This window comes from Cloeon dipterum, chromosome 1 (assembly GCF_949628265.1).
Source record: "Cloeon dipterum chromosome 1, ieCloDipt1.1, whole genome shotgun sequence".
Taxonomy (NCBI): Eukaryota; Metazoa; Arthropoda; class Insecta; order Ephemeroptera; family Baetidae; genus Cloeon; species Cloeon dipterum.
The window spans coordinates 29,874,065-29,897,325 of NC_088786.1; the positions used below are offsets into that span (position 1 = coordinate 29,874,065).

Sequence of the window (23,261 nt, forward strand, 5' to 3'; positions counted from 1 at the left end):
CTTGCTGATTCTGCTAATTTCGACTTTCGGCTCTTCGTTTGGATCACTCTTCATCCGCGATTCCCGTCTTGTCTCTCCAGCCCGGAGACTCTCGTTTCAAACGTTTTCTGTCAATGGCTCTCAGATATATATCTAATTCGACAGCCACACTTGAGATACAAATAATTATTTCTAAAAAAGGGACTGAACCGACGAAAAAGCATTGTTCCTTTTAAACTATTTTTGAATCTAAAATAAATCATGCACTTTACCATTTTAAAAATTTGTCAAATATTTCTTGGTTTGTATAGTGAAATTATCCAATGATAAAAATGGTTCATTATGTCAATTTAGCAGTAGACTGATTTTTTTAAATAATCTAAGCCAGACCTATTGTTACGGCTATATTAAAAAATCCCGATGAGTCCCTGAAAGTTTCACCTGATATTTAAGGGTTCAATACAGGCCCACTGGGGCAACACTTTCACAAAAATTCATCAAGATTAGATGAAAGGTTCGCCTCTATTTTGATCCCACCAAAGTTGTTTTTGTTTGAAGTGTTTGAGGGAAAAGCGAGGCTTGCTTTGTATTTTTAGCGACAAATTAATGCAAATTGATATTTAACCGAGTAAATCTATCAAAGCGTTGACGCAAGCTGATTATATGATTATCTAAAAATCCAAGCGTTATAAATTTTCACGAGGCAGCAGTCACGCATGGGTCGTTTGCGCGTATTTTTAGGCTCGTCAAACGCAGTCTACTTTCATCATAATAAATGATTCCCACGCGGCAGTAGGTTTATCCGAACGAATTCCGTGCGGCATCAGACACAGCAGAAATTCAATCAATGGCTGCGAATGTACCGGGAAAAAATCGACGCCGGCAAATGAACTGCTCGCACGCCACATTTCATCTTTTTTTCGCTCTCCCCCGCTGCAAATTTATGTGAATATGTGTGTGTGCGAGCGCGTTTATATATATATATACACGTCCATGTCATCAAAACACGTCCTGAAATGCCTCCCAAATAACTGTGCGCGCCAGCGAGCGAGTATGAAAAATGATTTCCCTGCGCCTCGTTCGCCACTCGCTCGCTCGCTCTCTCCATGTGTGTGACATTTAGAAGGACTCTCTTTTTCTTCGCAATGAAACGCCTTATTTCTCATTCTGAGAACGCTCCTTTCTCATCACGATATGGGCGCCTCTGGAACTACCCCCGGCAGCAGATGAAAAGGGGCCGAATGAGGGTCTGCAACTGCAAACGTTCATGTGACCCGCGCACGCTGGAATTAAAATGGATAGGTGATATCGCTCTACCCCCACACGACCTGACACTTTCATTTCTTTTTTTTCTGGGTTAGTGGTGATTTCATTGCCGGAAGAAAATACGAGCCGTGCTGGTAGTTTTAAATCAACTTTGGTTTTGTCAAATGCAGAGTCCTCATTCATTATATCTTTAAACGTAGAACTATTTTATTTCCAACTCATCCATTCAATTTAAATTAACGAGGCGATAAGTTTTGGGAGTTCTGCGTCTCATTAAAAACACATGCAAAGTCCCACCCTTAAAAACTGCTATTAAAATTTAATGTTTCCATTCGCTCGGAAAATACGGTTTTAATTGCAACAAAATGCTTAAATGAGACAGATAACAGAAAGTCACGGAATGAAAACAGCAGTCGTCGCTCTTCGCATTTCACGCTATGGAACTTTTCTGAATCACGTTGTCGCTTGTTTAGAATATCAAAGGGTGCTTTTCTCGTTGCGCTCAAAAACTTTGGCCATTCACAAACGAGAGCACGATTTTTCATCATCCAAACAACAACAACAACAACTTCGCTACTCATCTCCGTTGACAAAAGCGGACTATTCTATATGCGAGCGATGGTCTACTTCATTTTATAATTATCACAGCAGTGCTACCTCATTAAAAGTTCACCAATATGAGCAATGACAGGCAGCAAACTTTGGGCGTATCTGCTCAGAGCGGGCAGAGTTCGGATCACGTGTCCTTTTTATTATTAATGCACACATATTATGCGATCGCGTGGGGATAATCCGCGGCCCATTTATCTCGTCGTTAGCAGCTCATCTATTTTCACAGAGTCAGAGAGTGCGTGCGAGTGAACAAGTTGTTGGCTCCGAACAGGTAAACTCCATTACCCGGCTTAATCCCCAGTGACCACCGAGCGAGCTGCGAGCGTGTTTTAAAATGTTGAGCGAAAATCACAGAGATGAATGGACGTGCGTAAAAAGAGAGTCGTGAATTTTTATTTTCCAACAGAGCGCGAGTACAATCTGGAAACCGAGATCCAGATTAACTTTCACCCTCAACACTCATCCAGATGGGCGAACTTTTTAAAAAGTTTTTAGAAATGTGCTGCATTATTTTTATTTAGCAAACAAAAATCAGTTATATTCATTAAAAAAGCGCAAACGAGAAATTTCTCAGACTTTTTAACTCGTATTTTAGTTGGAATAAAATTTTCTATTGGCTATATTTTATAACCTCGGAACGATGGCTAATCAACTTCCTATTTCATTAGAACGACGCATTCCAGGTAGCTAAAGAAAAAGTTAATCGCTTTTGGCGTGTCTTTATCAAAACAAGCGGCCGGCGAGATTAAGACATTAAGCCGGCCGCAAAGTGTCTGCGGACAACACCTGCCACCTAATTTCGTGATAATTACGCGCCGGCCAACAGCAGGCCAGCAGAATAAAAAATAAAACGAGTCGAATAAAGCAGCAGAGCTATATCACTGCTTTGCTTGATGTCTTATAAATTGCCAGCCACGGCAAGAGAGAAAGATATTTTATTTATTTTAGATCTCCTCCCACTGCACCTGCCGTTTGTTTCATGGCTAGTAATTAGAACCGGCTATTCCGACTTTGGCAAGGATTTCTGGCCTGTTTGCAAAATGTGCTATTTGGCTTCTCGTATACTCACAAAAAGTTGCCGAAGGCCGGACGAAGTTCCTCGCGTGCCGATTTTTACTCTATGCGATATATGTTTTAGCATGCCGAGAGACGGTTTTTACCTGCAAACAAATGAAGCAATCACACATTAGAACAACTGCTGTCAGCTGGTGTATTCTGTAGAGGAAATTGGGAGAAATTACAGGCCTCGTCCGGATTAAAATGGGAGCGAAGCGCCAGAAAATAATAATGTAAAGCAGATGGCGGGCAAACACCTCAATAATAACGACTCTATCTCCTGCGTGCCACGCACGCTTTTTTATTTACGTGTTTTTCCTGCCACAGAGCAAATGACTTAATTATATCTCCATTTGAACCAGATGCGCTAAGACGGATCGAGGCAATGCATATTTTTGTTTAGGTAGAGGCAATAAATATGCAATCGTTCCTCAATAGCTCGTGTTTTGATTGGGTGATAAACAACAGTTCGGCGGCCCATTTGAATAAATATAATTTGACTTTATTGAATAGATACAACTTTTATCTAGATAGAAAGTTTTGAGTTAATTCAATTATTTGGTTCAAACAATAAACTTCTACAAACTGAAAATAACCCCCATAATTTGTTGTAAAAATTGTACTTTCGAACATAAAAACCAAAGCAAATTAAAGATTCAGGTCTGTAAAAGAAAGGGTCCCAGAACCAAAAAATTATTCAAAATCTACAGGTCCATCAGATATATTTTTCAGAGGGCACTACACAACCTTTTGAAATGTTGAAAATCTAATAAAAAGACAGATGAAACAAACAAATTTTACCCATTCTTTAGTGGAAAATGAATACCAAGACTTAATCCCCGTTGATTTCATAGTTGTTAATTAAAACTCGTTATTTCATCTATATTTCACTGTTAGAATAGAAGAATTTTCTAGTTAAACTGAATTGTATGTATTTTTACTATCGCAATACTTACTCAGCCAATAAGGTATAATATTCGTTACATATAAGAAATTGATAAGAGAAAAATTATATCCCGATGAAAGTTTTTCTTCCTGTCATGGCAAAGTTATTTTATTTTCTAGTTGTCCTGTGGAGATAAAACAGAATGCCAATATGTTTTGTCTACTTGTCTGGAAAAACAACTCGACGAAAGGAAGCAGTTAAGTATATAAGAGCCAAGTCCCTATCAAAAAATAGAAACAGCGTCGTTCTCTTCATCAAATTAATATGTCAGCTGAAATTTCGCCAACATTTTTTACCAAGTGGAGCCAAAGTTGTCCGGGGAAAGTTTCCCAGCGGAAAAAGCTACATCGCCGCTGTTGGAAAGGAAATTTGTCGCCGTCGCGTCAGCCCAGAAGCAGCCGCGAAAAACAGTGAGGGAAGTTTTCAATTACGAGCCTATATACGATGATTTCCAGCGCGACGGCAGCATCAATAAAAGTTGGCGACATCAAAAGCGGCTTCGACTTTAGTGACGCCTCATCTGAATAAGTCGCTCAATAAATAATGCGGACGACACCGCAAGAGTGACGTGTGAGGAGCGGAAAAGCGGAGGCGAGAAAGGCGAAATTCGACGACGGCGAATCTAGCTAGCTCTCTGTTCCGCTGGCAAGAGATTCAATTGGCGAGTAATTTATGCGAGGCACATGTTTGGCTTCTGAACTCGAACTGAATTACTCCGTCAAGAAGAAAGGGCTGCAGAGAGGATAAGGAGAAGTGCTTCAAGAAACTCGACGCAAAATAGAGTTAAAGAAGTTCCGAATTGATAATAGAAATTGTGCCGTTTCCTTAGAACATATAATGTCCCCTGCGGAAATCTGAATTTCAATTCATTTGATAAGATTCAATAAAATAGATCATGAAAAAACTACACAATAAGTTCATTGAAATGAATTACATCATAATATTCTTATATTGGAACAGATTAGAAAAGCTCAAAAATTCAAAACAACCAAAGGACAAAGTTTTTTTAATATTTTAGTTACTCACGCGAATTTGGCAGCTCTCGCTTGGATTCGAAATGACCGAAATGATCTCGACACTCGAGCCAGCTAAGGCTCCTAATAATATTTGCAAACCCTGCCTGAATGGGACGTGCTTGCTCAACTTTTGCATGTTTATTCAGCAAGCACTAAACACGCGCGTCCGCGTGTGAGAACGACGCCGGCGACGCATTTTACATTTTGGGTAATTTTCAGCTGCGGGCGTTCGCACGTGCGCGCGCGACCGACAAACTTGAGGAATATTTTCGAGTCAGCCAGCCGGCTTACCTTGTATCTCTGCAGCTATTATTATGCAAATTGCCGCTCATGCAGCATCCCTCGCGTATTATAGCCGGGGAGGACATACACATGCATATTTATTTAGACATTATATGCACAGAGGTATGAGCCAGCCAGCTCTGGCTGCACGGTTTGTTTGCCAAGCTGAGCGCATTTCGGCTAATGTCTCTTGCACACTTTATTGTCTGCCGTCGGTTTAATTTATATTCTAATTAGATATCAGCGAGCAGGCATTACCTATTTAAAGCCACTATCTGCTCTCGTCTGCTCCGCAACACAATACCAAAATCAAACAATTAACTATAAAATAATAGAAAATCGAGCCGTGTGCATGCATGCGCACGATAATTGCGCGATAGGATTTATCTTAATTGCGATCAATGTTTGCCCGTTTCATTCATAATTACTTCCCTTGTTTCTAAAAACATGTATATAGACAGACATTTTGTTTGATACAAGATCCCTGATGCACGCGATATTAAATAATTTTTTATGGTTCAATGCTTTATAAATGTTAGTGTCTTCAAAGATCTCAATGATGATGTTTTTGCATGAAATTAACTTTCAAATAGCAGTCTTTTCCAGCCCTGCTGTTATCGATGAATAGGCAGGTAGCTGAAGGCTCTAGACCATCAATAAATTTGCTGACGCAGCGTTACAATAACATCCGCATATGAATGTGTTGCACCCGCGCCAGTTTTGCGTTTCAATCCAATTAACAGTTGCTGATTAAATTTCGCTACTTTCCAAATTGATTTCATGCACCGGCCGTCGCGTTCCTCTAATTAGACAGAGTGCGCTGTGTTTTGTTCCGTTGTTGCACACCTACTAGTCAGAACAAAACGTCGGTGTTGATTCGAATTGTTTGCTCGTGTCGGTTGACGCGCTGCGGCGCGGCGTGTCGTGCGATTTGTTGCCTGATTGATGCCAAACTTTGATTGCTGCGCTGATAAATATGCGATTTATATTGTTGAGCGTGCATGTAATTACTCGATCTCATTTTATGTATGTGTGTGTTGAGCGCAGCAATGCACAATGCAGAGTGCTCGTGCGGCGGACATGCACCTGTGCGAGATTAATTACACACTCGGATGGCTTATTACCAATCGAACGAATACAGAGAATAACTAATTAATACGGTGATCAGAGCTGGGAAATGATTTAACCTGTAATTTATGTTGTAATGAAAACATTGCGTGTAAGGGTGTGAAATCAAAAATTGAAATGAATGGGGAGATGCGAGACGCGTCCGCGTGTATTCAAATGAATGCAAGGGTTCATTACTATTTGCAGTGTGGTCGAGCGAGTTCACACTTTTTGTCGGCAAGCTTCGAAAATCCACACGCAGTCTCACTTTCAGGGTGTGCACCCCGACGGATGCGAAAGCCCCTCGGGCGAGACAGGGGGATTCAGCATTTGAATGCAGTGTCAGTCACCAGGGGTGCGTGCTGTCGCGTCCGGGCAAATAAGTCGGCGCTTTGTCATTAAAATTAGAGGTGCGAGGCGCGCATTGCTCGTACACGTAATAGTTTTTCTGGCTGCGGTCTGGCTGGGTAAGTGGATTTGCTCACTTTTTTACCTTTGCTTGCGTTGCTGGCGGCGCGGGGGGCAATAAAAATGTCAGTTTGCACGCGAGATGATCAACAATCGTTAAATAAAACATCTGCCGCGGACGCCGCGTGTGTGATTCGCGGCAGCAATTACATCTTTATTATCATCAAAGCAGAATTGACTCTCTCGACTCTTGCCTTTCGTGAGATGCGTTTTCAAGGGGAAACTCGATGGAACGGGGAGACTTTTTGCATGCCGCCGTTCAATTCATGCTGCCAGTGTTTTTGCGGAATAAATTCACCGTACGACAGCTGGCACTGAACTTTTCAGACAATCACGCCATTTTTGCAGATGAAGACATCAGCACAAGCGTGTCATTAGAAAAATGCCCTTTTTATTGGCGGAGGTGGCAGCTGCTCTGGCAAACTTTGCCTAAACCCCAAGCATGAGCGCAAAAAGCTTTAGCATGCAGGTTTTTGTGTGTAGTCATGCTCCTCCTCGTAGCGGGAGGCGCTACTTTGATTGAAGGCCTGATATCGAAATAATAACTCAATTTTCTGCGGCCGCATTTACATACACGTCGGGCCCAATTATGGTGATTAAGTCATTAAACTCCCAAACTCGCATGCACCTTTGCTTTGACGAGCTGCTGTAACAAGAGCATAGAAAAACAAGCGCGGGCATCACTCTCTCCTCAAAACAAAAACACGACGAGAAGAGCGGAATTAGCATTTTTTGGTCGTTTGTCTCCTCATTAGTCCCATTAAGGAAATTGAAGCTCAGGCTGTCAGCTTCTAGCAGCTCTCAACTGAGCGAACGTCAGCAGTAATTAGCTTACGCATTTCAACAGTTCCTCTCAAATAGGAACCACCGATTTCTAAAAAAAGGTAAAATGTTTGCATCACCCAAAATTATAAATTCCTACTTTCCTTTACAAGAAGAAAAACCATCTGGATAAAAAAGACGAGGTAGATAACTTTTTTCATAAATCTCCGAGGTAAAATAACTACACGATATGAATCTCTTGGCTGAAACTATCGGAAAAGTTGAGCGCAAGCTGGAGGTAAAAATGTTCGTTTTCCGGCATTCAATATGCAAATTTGCTGCGCTGATAAATTTAGCGATATTGGCACGGTGAACGGTGAAAGAACAACACTTATATTGCAGTTATTCAAATGCAGCAGTGACGTTTATAGAATTATAAGCGTTGGGTATTTTTGTATTCAGGGCAGATATGCAAATTAGACCCTCTCTGGCTACTGGCCGCTGTGGACATAAATCTGGACCAGGCTAATTTGCATTTCAGCGGCAAAGCCAAGCGATACATTCCAAACGATCAAATGATGCACACTAGGTTTTGAGCTACGGCCACAATCACCATATGGTCAACACTTTTTGATCAGTTTTAACTATATGGTTCTAATTGCATATCATCTTGCTGGCGGAAAAATTTATTACATTTTTAATACATTCAAACGGTAAAACTATGTTTTGTCATGAAAATTTCTTAATGGGCTTCATTAACTAATATGTCAACCCTCCCTTTTAAAATATATTTTATTGAACAGAAAAAAGTTTGTTTTTTGGAATATTTAAAGCTTTTACCACATGTTGAATTAAATTATGTAAATGAATTCCAAAGATTTAATCCAGAGACTAAATCAGCTTTAACTGCAGCCAGATTTTGTAAAAAAAATGAGTGGAGAGCTCTTGTCTATTGATCCTCATTAGCAATTAAAACTTTTCCATACATCTCATACAACTTAATCGAGCTTAATCCTCCTCCTACGTATATCATAATAGCTTGGAGTGCGAACAAAAAAGTTCTGACAAGTTCACAGCAGTGTAAATATACAAACGAAGACGGTAATAAGTATAATTTATTCATTGCGTCTGTTCTAAGTGAAATCATGAAAGTTTTATTTGCAGAACTATTTAACTCCATTGGGTTGGTCGTCAATTTTGCTTTAGGGCGGCAGCGGCTGCCACTCGGGAGGCAGTTTATGCAGGCAAAGTTGTGCAATTCTCGGGCCTGGCGAATTGCTCTCGGTACACGTGACGTGCAATTAAGTGTAATAAGATAGGAGGATTACATCACACAGGGCTATAACTTCATTAGACCTGTTGAGAGGCTGCAGTTACTCATTTAATTTAACTTTGCTGCCGCTGTACTATAGGAGTGCTTTGGAAAATTCTCAGTAGCGCAGAATAGCATTAACTGCCACAACAAAGTCTCGAGTGCTTTTTTGCAGCACTGCATATAATAATTATCCTGCTGCACTCCTGTAAATTAATTATGTAAAAATTTACAACTCGCTTTCTACACACAAATTCCAAACTTTGCTCTCTTGTATTCTTTGTAGCCGTGCGTACTGGCACGGCTGGAGTTTCCAAGGTGCATTGTGCCGCTCTGACAATGGAGTCTTGCAGGGAGAGGGCACAAAGTGGAGATTTTAATCCACATTTTCGGATGCAAGGCACGCTCCCAAATATTTCTGCTGTTCACGTGAAATACTTTTCCCACAGGCTGCCAACCGAGCAGCCATCTGTGCATGGCCAGTGGCGACGATGCAACTCCCATGGGCGCAATTTGCATAACTCAGCACGACAAGTTGCTCGTCAAACTCCAGCAGCGTTTTCACTCATTGCCACTCTTTATATACGCTCGTTGAAAAATGCACCCCTAGACCACGCTCGGCCGTCAAATAATGTGAATCGTATTATAAATTGAAATGAAAAGAGTTTCCTTTGACCACATTTGGACGCCTTTCATTGTCAGCTCGACACCAAATGGGGAAGGATTTGTTATTTTTCTGCAGTGAGGGGGATTACCTCAAAAGTCCATTCATCTTGACACTTATTTCAACCTTTTTCTTAGAAGATTGACATGCAAGCTGTCAGATATTATTTGGTCAGTTGGTTTCTGGGTGGGCATCGGACAAACATTCCCCTTGCACAACTTGAAGAAACACGTGGAGCTCGAAATTTACTTCCAACATTCCATGACTGATTACCGATTTACAGTCAAAGATTATTGCGTTATAGGCAGTTTTTAAAAGAACAGATGACACAAAATGGATATTTTCACTTTTGCACTCGCAGCGTTTTTCTTGATGAAAAATCAGTGCTTCTCTCATTGGAACAAAAAGGCGATTGAATGCGTGCGTACGCACAGACACGCCGACTGATTGGAGGCATTCAAGCTCAAAGAAGTATAAGTAAAAGTGGTTGGGAAAGTTTTCAGCAAGGGTTGCGATAGACAATGCATATACGCATATATATACAAAGTGAGCGGCGGGGTGGTTTTATTGCCGACTAGCCTCGGGGGCCGATGCGAAGGGTTTTCAAGTGCAATTGAACATGCAAATGAGGATCATGGAAATTCACACGCCTGTAGCGACGAAAGAGATTGCGTCAAAGTGATACAAAATCAAATTAGTGCGTCGGTAAAAGGGCCAAACTGCCTCACTCGCGCGCGCTCTCTCTCTCTCTCTCTCTCTCTCTTCTCTCGGTGGATAAAAGTGCCTCTCAGGGCAGAAAGATATTCTCGCCGACCGATTAAATTGTTAACTCGACTCTCTTCTGATTGGATTTCTGATGCGTCTGCCAGATCGAAATTCGCAGACATACACATTATTTCGCTTGCCGGCGCCATTATTTTATGCAAATGAAGTGGATCCGTTTTCCGCGCGCGCCAGAGGAGCTCCTCCACGATCATTAGAACGCACGCCAGCCTATTTTGGTCGTTCGGTGTGAGGGGGAAATTTTTCACAAACGATTATCAGTTCCATGAAAGGCCCGCCACGCTAATTGATATGAATAATTAATTTTGAATTCCATTAACTCTGCAATTGTTGAATCAGCAGAATTACGACTCGCAGCAAAGGTCAAAATAAATGTAAATGCTGACGTTGACCGTGAAGTCAGAAGAAAAATTGTTTAAATCGCGCAACTCAGCCCAGATTGTCATCGAGAAGGTTCTTGAAAGCGAAATACCAGGAATATATTAAGAAAACCATATAAATTTGTAAGTATGTTGAACACATCAACTTATTCACAAGCATCATGATTTTAACAGCCAAATATCAAACTTAGACACTTAGTTTGAGAAGATAATTTTTCACTCTAAATTTTTTGAATTTAGGGGAAGTATTTAACCGACCTTATTGTGATCGAGGATTGTGATGACCACTTCCATGAGCACATGGGGAAGTTTTCCTCGGATCTATCTCCACGGCTAAGCACAACACACAAAAGAGCCTTGCTCGCTCATTCAGAAGCGCACAAAACTGCCGGCTTTCGGCAGCAGCGGTCCGTGCGTGGTGTTCTCCTTTCAAAACTCGGATCAAGACTGAGACTCGCACTGCCTCGGCTCCGACGGACGGGAGATGCGAGAGGAGAGAAGTGGGGGCGACTGCTTTACCTGATCGAGACAGGGATCCGTTCGTCAGGTCCACACCCTTCGAAGCGGGGCTGCCTGTGATCTCGGAGGACAAAGACACCCCCCGCGGGGGACACGGACGCTGACAGAGGTGCCAACACAATGGAGCTGCGCACCTGAGCAAGTGTGAAAAGACAGGAATGTTATTAAACGGAATTTGTAATGTATTTTATCTCACCGCAAATAGGGACATCAGAGATTCACACTTTTATATATTGCGGCTCTTCCAGCCACACGCATTTCTACAATCGTCTGCATGGGGCGGCGCATTTTTTCTTTGATCCTATTCTTCCGCGGACTTTTGGAAGTAAGCCGCTTCTGATTTTAATGGTTAAGTGGTTTTCCCATGAGAGTCAGAGAGGAAGCTGCACACTTGCCTCATTATTATTGGATTTGAAAGGAATTACGTCGTCGCTTATTTTTCGGGCCGGATTACAAGTTTCATTCGATTATATAAACGGGCGGTTCACTGCCGTGAAATTGTGACATTGTGTGCGGGAAGAGTTGGAAGAGCGACAATATTTCGCTCTCTGATCCACACACTACGGTTTGTTACGCATCACAGATTAAAAAACAGCTCAGACACAGCAGCACAATAAAAACGATAAATTTGTACTTTTATGTTCGGGGTTTGACAACTCTAAGTTAACCTCTATTTTTATGGAAATTACAAAATTTGTATTTTATAGATCAATCCATCTTTTTAAATGTTATGAAATTACTGAAATTATTGTTTTTAATTATGAAAAATTTTCAAAGCATCAATTATTAATTTTAAAAACGGCCAGGGAGTTGAATTAAATAAAAAATGTTTCCTGTTTTCTGGCCTGAACTGGTCAGCAACTCGCTGGCGACCGGGGCCATACAAAATTGCCTCGACATTTCATTAAGTTGAGCAGCTTTTAAAAAGGACGGCAACTCACTGTCGTAAAGGGGAAATTTCATAAATTGCTGCAGAGGAGACAAAAGCAGGGTGTGAACCAGCCACGCTTGCCCCTTTAGAAAATATTCTTCAGTCATTTCGCCTGCAGGTGAGGCGAAAGACCGGTTGGTATTTTAATAGCCAGGTTTGCTGACGAGGCTATGGAAAAGCCGAAATCGCAATACAAACCAGTGCCTCCATTGTTTCTAACATTGATCTCCTTGCATATTTTGTTTTTAAATTTCTCATCCTGACCATATATTTATAAGTGAAATAAAAGATTTTTCATCTCCAACCACAACCAAAGATATTCTCTTTATTTATTTAAACAAAAAATTTAATAACGTTGCATGTTACTTTGAATGTCAGAATAAGTAATTTGCTTCATCGGTTGCACCTTTCTTCTCTCGGTCTCTGTACCATATTTTTTTGTGACAAAGTCTCTGCTCTCCAGTGCTGAAAGGAGCATCTGCCCTGCTCATTTCGCCAAAAGATCAACGTCGGGTCGCTCTAGAATTGGTTTGACAACACTTGCAGTATATAGCAGAAAAATAGGACGACGCTCTTGACAAATTTCGTGAGAAACGTGCCAGCTGGATCTCACACGAGTGCTGGAGAGAAATCTGCTGATGTTTGAACTGTCAATATCTCTCGCGCACATATACGAAGAGGGCAACGTGTTTTAGCGGGCGAGTGCGACTTTAAGAGTCAAATTTTGCCTCTCGCTCGCAGAGGTGGTCTGCTTATTTCACTTGACAAGAATGCGGCGGCTGTTTGTTCAGGCCCGAGTGTTTTTCTCGCATTTTATTTGAACTTCTCATAGATATAGAGATAGGTAGAGAGCAGAGGACACACTATTTGATTTTGTAGTGCCCCTCAATTCAAACTTACAGATATCGCACCCCCGAAGCCCGAAGACTAAACAAGCACCGCCGTATCCATCCTCATGGCTTCTCGGAACGCAGCTATTTTATTTCATTAACCCCGCCAGAGTTGGAAAGATAAACAAAATGTGTGAATTGCGAGGTATCGATGAGGAGATGGGATTTCAAGCTAATTTCCGAGTGTTTGGTTTAATTTTTTATCCTACATTTTAATTAAAAAAGTGATACGCTTTATGAGACTTCTACATTATTTCCAGCATTATTTTACAGATAAATTAGAGCCAGTTTGTATGCCGAAGTGGAGAATTTATGTGTAATCTGTTTAAAACGGTACAAAAACCACAAATCAAAGAGTCGAACCGTCAAACCTTTTCAGTTCAAAGTTAGTTGAATCGGTAATATAGAAATCTGATCAGCACCAACAAAGCGCCGATTGATTGGCCTGGCAGTGTTTGCTTTGACCCTTGACCTGCTAAACAGCGCGCTCGGCTCGATTTTGGCGCGCTGATTGAGCCAAAAACACAAACACACGGCGCCGACATCGTTTGTACAGCGACGTGAACGGTGTGTTCAATTATCAGTTGGCGCGCTGAATGCAGATCGACAACAATGCGCTCGCTCGACTTCGCTGCTGCTGCCGCGCTGTTTGCTTGATGAATTTTATTGTGCAAATGTGTGAGTTTGTATGTTCGAGCGTTTGTGCATGTGCCGTAGTGCTAAATATTTGTGCAAATGCACGCGCTATAGTGCTTTTTGTCTCAGATTGCGAGTGTGTTTGCGTGTTACCTTTATAGCATATATGGTTTCACCATATGCATTAATACTGCGGTTTTTAAAATAGGCAATTTAAAATAAAAAAAAGCAAATTTGTATTGATTTTTCTCTGGACAAAGCCAGCCCGTTGGCTCGCATTGTTAAGGCACTCTCAGGAGTGTCAAAGCAATGTGAGGTATTTGAGCAGTTCGGAGATCTAATACTGGCTACCCAATGTCAGAGATGGCAAAAAGTGGTTAGTTTAGTGACTCGAATTGCTCAAATTGCTCGACGGGCTGGGAGGCGCACCGGCGCCGACTCGCTACTTGCTGGTTTGCACCTTTCCAGCATGCGTGATTTGGCTTCACGGGACAAATGTCTAGCGTTTCAATGCAGTCCTCGGTGCAGAGGCAAGTGGCCCTTCAGTGGGCTGGGTCCCTGTGCGGCCTGGTGCGCCCATGTTATCCGTTCGCGGTGTTATTGGGACCCGGGTTTCAGCATTCGTGCTAGTGCAGTGCGCGCCCTTCCCGGTCCTCGGACGGACAAGGATAAAAAAAAAAAAAAAAAAAAAAAAAAAAAAAAAAAAAAAATAAGTGATGTTAAGAGCATAAAAACTGCATAAGAAAACCGGAGAAGTCAAACAAACAATTTTGAATTGAAGTTTTGAAAATTTGCGCAGTGCCCATGCAAAAGTACAATGCATTTGTTAGCCCTTTCACCATCTAGTGATTTTATTTCTCTCTCTTTTCGGACAAACGTGGCGAGCAAACGCCGGTCTGTAAATTTACCAACACGGAGAGTGAATGGCCTTTTGTCAGGACTCTCGATATAAACTCTGAATAAAACAGACCAGCACGACAAACCCAGCGTATATACGTTTGACTGCGGGCGCATTGTGACGCTTTTGGTCAAAACTTCCGCCACTGCCTTTTCAATTGATAAATCAAACAGCGCAGTGGTTATCTTTCAGTGAAAGCAGCATCAGAGTTGGATGCACAACAATAACTGGACTTGCCAACGAGCTCGTGTGTCTCGTCCGTATATTCAAAATGGCTGTCATTTGATTGTTGTAGTTTAACTTAATATAATACCAGGGCTGCAACTCCCTCAATATAACTAATTTCCTCAAAAATAGGGCTCATTAAAAGAGAAAAACAAAAAGTATGGAAACCCTTTTTTATTTGGCAATTAGGATATTTAGAGTGTGTGTTTTTCCACAGACGGGATTTAATTTTAATATGGTATTTCGATATGAGATGGAAGAATTATATAATAAATAATTTAGGCGCATCCGCCAAACTAATTAAGCTAATTATACACAATCTGCTTTAAATTGTTAACATTAAACTATTGTTGAGCAGGACCCTTAAGTAGAAATTACGAAAAATAAACAGCTCGCTATAGCAAGCTGTATTTAATTACAAATGAAAAAAAATATGAAAATCTCGCAAGCTGCCTTTATTGGCATAATATCAACAATACCAAGTATTTGTCTCTTTCCTGATGGACATTTGCAATGGAATTTGTTCTGGGCGCTGCAAAATGTTAATGGCAATGAGAATGAAAACATTTATGAAACTTTTCAACGCAGGGGCAGAAAAAGAGAAAAATTTCTGCTGCGACTGCCCGTTTTTGTGGGCAACTAATTAATACGGCGTGTTAAGCGAGCAAATTGACAGGCGCACGCGCTCTCCTAAGTGATGCTGCACCGCAAGGCGAAATACAATTTCGGCGAGTTAATTTTGCTGTCACGCTGCGCATTCTCCTTTTCATCTCCTTGTTTTTAATCAAACCACCCATTAAAAAGACATTAAAAGCAGGGCATTCGCTCCCAAAAGCGTGCTTTTGGCACGTTATATTGCCGCAATAAAAAGATGAGAGCAGGCCCCTGCAAGCCAGCGCAGGCTTGGAATTTATGCAAAGTCATGTTTCAGGAATATAAACGCCTCGGACGAGCTCTTTTCGGTGTAACAATACGTGCAGCTAGCTTAAAGCCGCGGAGAGAGAGTTCCTCCGTGGCTTTGTGTCTCTGATACCTGTGAATCTATACATCAAACCAACAAATTGACATTTGAGGTTTTATTGTATGAAATAGTGCGCCTGCCGAACTGAGCGGTAGTGCAATTTATCAAAGTATTGCTGAGAGAGAAACATTTCGCCCTTTACTCCAATACGATTTAATTTATTATTATTTAGACGAGCACCTTGTTAACAAAAATCAAGAGTTGCTTTTTTTCACAAGCAAAAAATTTTTTCAATATCAGCATGTTAAATTTTTCTGATCAAAATCGGAAACTTAAAGCATCTTTCGATGATGTGTTTGATTCAATAAAAACAATTTTTGCAGAATAAATGTAATTATTTATAATTGTGTACACATACTACATGCTAAAAAACAAACACGAGGAAAAAAGGCTTAATTCAGCATTCGGCACACAGAGCAGACACAAATCGCATCACATGCGGCGAGCATCATTTCCAGAGATTGTGTTTACAGAAAAAAAATCCGGACACGGAGCCGCAGCATCTGACATTTGAGCGCATCCTCAAGCTCGATTAATTCGCTGCGCATCTGCCGTCGTAATTTGCCGAAAGAGAGCAGGCAGCAGACAAAAAGGTCCAAAAGAGTATTTTATTTTAAAAGGGAGCACGAGAGAAAATAAATAGCTACAAAAGGGCCGCGCGCACTCACTCAGCCTTTCTTTTCACAGGCCGCACAATTAATTACACGCTGTCTCAGCTGCTGCGCTGATGATGAAAAGTGCATGCTAATGCCGCATTGTTTGTAACAACTAAATTAGAAAAGCAGACTTTGCGCCTGTCACTCGGCCATGATGAATTGCCCAGGCAAAAATATAATTACGGCAGCTAGCCACCGAGGTCCGGCACACTCTTGGAGATGCATGGGCAGGTGCCCGCCCCGCCGACCGAGTGGAAATTATTTTTTACTGACCAGAAGCCAGCACTAGTTTTCCTCTGTCATTACTAGCCGGGGCGCCGGCTTTTTGCCCTCGGTGGGCGTGTTTCCCAGCAGCAGAGGCCCCCGCTGTACGCGTATACTCTATTAACCAACTGTCACTCTCACAAATACACCCATCAAGTCGACGGGCGCGGGGAAAATTGATGCACCTCGGCCCGGGTCACGTGCCGCCAAATTGAAAGCCTGACACATCGCTCATTATTAGTTGCCTTCCTTCGGCCCTATGTTATTTCAGACGGTTGCTCGGAAACTAAGATTTTATAACGAGCCGAGCGCTGTTTTTCGGACGAATTTCGAGGTTTCATTAGAGTGAAAAATTACACGTTGCGAGAGGAAACTCATGCTGGGAGCTCTGCTGGCGCAGCATCTGCTTTCGCCGCTTTAGTTTCTAGTTTGAGGCTGCGTGATGGCTAAATTGGGTCGCATTAAATACGAATTTGGCCAAGAAAGGGTACTCGCGGGGTATTAGAGATAATAGTACAAATCATCCAGGCACTCCTTTAACTTTAGAGGTACATGTGCCTGCGAGATTAGTTGTGAAACTATTTTCCTACGAAAACAGGGTTTGTAAAGTCTCTTTTAGCAAGGTGAATCTCACGGTGAAGAGTAAAATACCTTTAATAATTTTATGGTGACGATCGCTGTTGATTGCTATAGACTAATCAAGACAATTACCGACTAATAATTGAAGAATTAACTAAAGCAGATTTAGCCGATGAAGCAGGACCATGCAGGAAATAAGCAGAATGGATCGGTTTGAATTCACCTATATTGAATTAATCAAGACTCTCAATACTTGTGCATATGATTTTACAAATTAATATTCTTTTCCCGAATTTGCGTGTTTAACTTGTATCCTTTGTGTCCTTTAGGCACTTCTTCGCGGTTTAGTTGTGTACTCACAGTTTAGATGTGACAAGGTGCTGATCGGGTTTAATTGCTAAGTCCGTGGCCTCTATTAGCACTTACACTTCACTTGGACTGACTGAGAAGACAGAGATGTGACTTCTTAGTCTCGGGTGTCTCGGAAGACTGTCGTTTCCCTCTCGGACGGAGAGCTTCTCTCCTGCACGTCCGAAAACGTCTTATATTTGGTTGGTGAAAGAAATAGCCAATAGTTGCCCTTCTTTCGATGCACTCATTTGTAGACTCACTAATTGTGCGTCCTACTCTCTACCACCAAGCACGTACAGCGTCCTGTCACACGGGTCACTCACCCTCACATGGTCATCAATCTATATTGTTGTTATTGTTGTTTCTACAAACAACCAGATGTACGTGCCGAATTTGGGTTCTTTGAGATTTACAGGCGGATATAATGTAATTATTTATGCGCCAACAATTTGTATGGATGAGGCGAGCCTCGCTGTTCTTAATATAATAGTTCTATCTTAAGGGATGATCCCGAGAAACTATCGTTTGACCTTTTCTCACGGTTTCACATTCACAAAATAAATGATTTTCTTCTGGCTGACCTCGTTGTGTTATTTTATCGACATCTGGTCACCACGTTTGTTCATTAATCATTGCACAAGTATTGAGTTTAGTATTTAATTATTGCCTTCTTATCAACTTAATTACCTATCCATTCCATTATTAATTGCGAAAATGTGTTTTATAATATGCTGAAATAGCATAGAGATATTACAGGTTGGTTGAATTTTTTTAATGTTTTACTCCCAACAGAGTAAATTCCCTATGCACCACAAGGTTTTTACCCAAGAATTTGATAAAATTTTATCTCTTGAAATAAATTCAGTTGTGTTTGCAAAGAAGCAAATTTGAATATAAAACCCTGCTCCACTTTTCGAAGGTAAATATGTATTTTAAGTCTTAGATGAGTTGCCATTTCTTTGAGAATAATATTTTCGCATAAATATTTGGAATAAAACGTGAACTGAAAACATCTAGGATGTTCCTACGATAAATTTATAAATTTCTTTGTATTGATCTCTTTTTCTGGGCGATTTAGAACCTGGATGGTTTATCTCCCTCTGCATGGATGAAACTGCCAAAAACTTCCATCGACATACATTTTGCCCCTTTTTCTTTTGATTAAACCTTATAGTTAGTAGTGAAATTAGCACATGATTATTCTTAAAAATATCAAATCAGAATTTAGATTTGCTAATTTTCGACCAGCATCGCCTAGCCAAGTAGCCAGCCACAGTCTAATCTTCAACGAGAGAGAAGAGGCTAGAAAATTTGCATCTTGAATGGCTGCTGTGAGCCCGGAGCTGAGAGGCGATTAGTTATGCATCCCGCTCCACGGGGCGCACACGTCTGTCTCTCTCTTGCTCTCGCCGGCACAATACATCACATTTTGCGATAATAAGGAGGCATCGAAGCAGAGAACCATTTATCTGCTGGGACCGGGACTTCATCATCCTCTCCGCCATTAGCGGCTCTATTAATTATGGATCAAAACACATGACACACGCTTGGGAAGAGGCCCGGCGCTTATACCTGCTTGAAGGCTGACTAAGAGCAGAAGACGCTGTCGATGCGATATTCATCTCGTCTGGAGCATCTCCAAGGATGCAAACAGAAAGCCCTCGCGCGAAATTAAGCAACACCGTGCACCACGTTTATTAGCTCCAAATTTGCAGCAAACACCCACGTCGCGAGCGAGCACGCGTATGATGCGCGGCTTCGACTTGCTCTCGTCGTTTCATTATTTATTAAGAGGCGCTAGGCTGCTTAAAAACTTCACTGCACAGGTTTTATCGTAAAGTAATTTCGTATTTTCCATTTTCTGCTCTACGAACTTTTTTGGGTTGAATATTTAGAACCAGAATTCAGGCACTTTTGGAAGAAATATGTATAGAATTTCCAATGAGCACACAAACAAAACTTAATTCAAATATCGCTCAACGCATATATTCAGCCAAGAGAAGGCTTTTAAAACCTAAGTGCGTCTTAATAAAAAATGTGAATTTACCCGTACTCCTTATGCAACACAAAACAAAGTAACAAATTGAAAAATCTGTTGAAAAATTATAAATTTTCTGAACCCTTCCAGCAATACACCGAAGAAATTATTAATTTTTTCTTTTAAATATTAAATTGTAAAAATAGAGATCCGATAGGTTGGTTTCCTCGAAGAGTATTTTCCGCCACCCTCGATTTCTCCAATAATGGCTTATAGTTCAAGAGTACTTTTCCGACGGATTAGTTTTATGCAAATCCCTGCTCCATCAGCTTACTTTAACAGCGAAAGCCATTAATGGGTTGATTTTCATACTTTTTCCCCCATCGACCGCGGTGCTGTGAGAGTTTGAGTGTAGATTACTCTGCATAGTGCGCGCTGGCTCATTCAAATATGGCTTTTGCGGTTGTCGGTTTCAAAGCTTTAGCCTTTCCGGTGCGTGCGACGACAAATCCAACAGAGCGGCGTGCGCGGTGGCTTAACTCTCGCTCTTTCGCTCGCTGAAATCAACAGCATTAATAAAGAAGTCAGTGGAAACACGGCGACCAGGGAATTCATTGCCGAAAATTCCTCCCTGGAAAACTTTTTTCATCATTTCCCCCTAGCTCTTTATTTAAAACTTATCCAAGGAAAGAATGAGAGAAAGAAAGAGAGAGAGAGAGAGAGATGAAAAAATCACCCTGCTCTCTTTCTGACTTGCACATCAGCAGACTCGAGCGCAAACATTTCGCCTGGCTGGGCGCAAGAGAAATCGGCGCCATTCGCTCCCATTTTTATATTAAATTTCAGCTCGGCTGAAGACGGGATGAATTAAAATATTATAAGTCTGCAGTTAATTGCGAGAGTTCTCATCGTCGCCTGTGTTATTTCTTCATCAAGGAACCTGGATGGGCAAGATCAAAAGATAATTCTTGGTGAGCTTTCAACATCTGCGCAGCGTGAGTAAAAAGCCTTGTTACCTCCCAAGTAAAAATTAATTATTTATTTTTACTTGAAAATCTAAAATTGCTTTTGGAGACCCCAGAAATGAAAAAGGAAGTGAATTTTCCTACGTGCATTGCTCAATAAATGCGGTTAATAATCAGACAAATTTATGTGAATTGAACCAACACAAACAATAGTTTAATTCCGACAACTGATGCTAATTTTTAGTTTGTGAAATAAAATTCTTTGACTCTAATTATTTACAGTATAGAAATTAATATAATTAAAAAAGATAATTTGTTCCCTGGTGGCCAATATTTATCACGTTTATAGTATCATTTTCCTTAGGAGTTCCGGAGATAACGCACCGCTCATTGATTTGGGGAAGTGTTTTAAAAGAGTTACATCCGCCAAAACACTTATTTGGCCCGATTCCCTTTCAGACAGAGTTTATTGCAGTGGTGTCACGTGCGACGGCTATTTAAACCAAACTTTCCCTTTTCTCCTTATCGAATTTTCCTCGAATCTAGTGAAGGGTTGAGCGTTGGAAAGACACAGAATAAAATCGTGGCTGCGCTCGTTGGGGCTGGAGATGCTGATACGACCACTTTTGAATTATTCGCGGGCGGTCACGCGCCAGGGCGCAGTGAGGCGTAACTTGCGGGTGCAGGAAAGGCAGCAGAGCGGTCCAGTGGTATCCGCGAATCCCGAGATTGAAAAGTACACCGAAAGCAGACTGCTCTGCATTCAGCAGCAGACCTTTGGCTCGTCGGGATTATCGATGAATTTTGATCACTGTGCCGTGCCAGCAGCGCTGGCGGCCGCGACTTTCAAGCAGAGGATCTGCAGGCGAAAGCACATGCACACACACATCAAGCCTACTTACAAATCAACTTTTGGCGAACGTGTTTCGTGCCAAGACGAGGAAGAGGGGATTTGCAAAAGGGCCTATTCGCGTCCCGAGGATGAATTCAATTTGGGAGTTATACCCGTGCGGAGGAAGTGTGCAAGACGAGTGGTGGCTAAAACTTTTGATTCACTTTAAGAGAGATTTCGTAACTTTTACATTCTTCTGTAAGTGCCGAGGTTTCTGCATTTCTTCTACAAGAATTCATAAATTGTTTAATATTATGAGAAAGTTCGAACACGTTCGTTACTTTGATGGTGGAAATATTTAAATAAATCGATTTATAATGACAAGTTCCCAACAGCAATTATTAATTGGGGTTAAGGTTAGCTGTTATTTATTTTGTATAAATTTTCAAATTTTGATAAATTACAGTTTCAAAACAAGCAAATATTTACTGACATGATTCAAGCAAAATCAGGAAATAGCTCTTGATTCTGTGCAATGTTTCTCAAAATGTCAAAGCACATAATTATCTATCATACTCAACTGTCAAAGCGTATTAAAGCACTTGAGTAGCAGAATTTTGTTCTTGTCAAAATAGTAACAATGCTCTCCTTTTCTGTTACTTATTATATTTTATAAAGAGACGAGGGTTTTTCCCATCCCTAGAAGGCACATTTTAAGCCTCTTTTTCAAATTAAAAATGCTAAGTCGTCTTTCTGTTGTGCCGAGAAAGAAACTGTTTGTCGTCCCTAAGAGACAATCTCGAGACCTGCTGCTGAGGGCGGTTAGTCGGCGAAAGCATCATACCGCAGCAAGCTATAGTTGGCTGCTGTATTTTCCTCTCTAATTTAAATTGCGAGAGCGAGCAAGGAAGGGAGCGTCATTTTCCGGGGCCGCACTTGAGAAACGAGGGCATTAAGCACTTCAATCCCTTCGTTTGTCATTAAGCACAAAGAACATGCTGAATACACGCGCGTTCGACCATTTATAGCAGAGCATCGTGCAAGAATACGACGGCGGAACTCTCGAGCAGTGCAAAAAACAATGAGATGGCGAAGCCCTTCACTGACCGACCATTCGAAGCTAACCGAGCAGAAAAGTGCATTGAAACGGCCGCGCGGCTGTCAGCTCTGCTCAACCGCTGCACATCCCATTTGCATACGCTCCGCGGCATATTTTCCAAGCCTGATTACCAAATGATTGATATCTCCTCGGCTTCTATTCTCTTCTCGGATTTTTGTCTGCTTGCGCGGAGGGGCGCTCGTTTTTTTTGCTCGGAAAATATGATGTTTCGGATTTTTCCTCGTTTGAAAGGAGCAGCCTCCGGGTTGGATGGGGGATAAACAATAAAGCCGCGCGGAAAAATCTGCTGCTGATTAATGAAGCTGAGGGTTCTTTTCAACAGAGGGATGAAAATTATCAATTCCTGGTGCTTGTGAAGAAAATATGAGAGAGTTGCTGGCTGCGATGGTTGTTTGTGCGTCTCTCCTTTTGTGCACCAATTTGTTTGAATCGTTCCAAACAATTCTGTGATCCTTTAATCCAATCGGACGACGATGGTTGGTTTAAAAAATTCCTCCAGAAAATCCAGACAGAGTCTTAGTCAACAATGGCCTTTGTGTACAACGGCTGCTCAAACTCCAGCATTAAAATAATAATGCATACTTAACTTTCCGGCACTCATTGTCAGATAATTGCTTGGTTTATTGAAGTATTTTCTGTGAACAGGAGCACGGACAAGAACTCGAGGCAGCGTTAATTGAGTCTGCGAGCACTCGGCGGAAGGGACGGTGACATAAAATTCCCAGAGCTTGGATTTGAAATCGGCACACCACTTGCTTGGTTA

At 41.4% G+C, this 23,261-nt stretch overlaps 1 protein-coding gene across 3 annotated transcripts in view; it reads right to left on the bottom strand.

Moving 5' to 3' along the window:
- The window catches only part of pxb, a 132,511-nt gene that overhangs the window by 44,636 nt on the left and 64,614 nt on the right, over positions 1-23,261 (bottom strand). The window contains exon 3 of one of the 3 annotated variants that reach the window (XM_065475420.1): positions 2,927-3,017. The exons of 1 other annotated variant lie outside the window; for it this stretch is intronic. In XM_065475420.1, the coding sequence (XP_065331492.1) occupies positions 2,927-2,998 (72 nt within the window). In that variant the 5' untranslated portion in view covers positions 2,999-3,017. Of the gene's footprint in view, positions 1-2,926; positions 3,018-10,891; positions 11,091-23,261 lie in introns of those variants that run through there. One more of the 3 variants, XM_065475421.1, reaches the window with a different exon arrangement.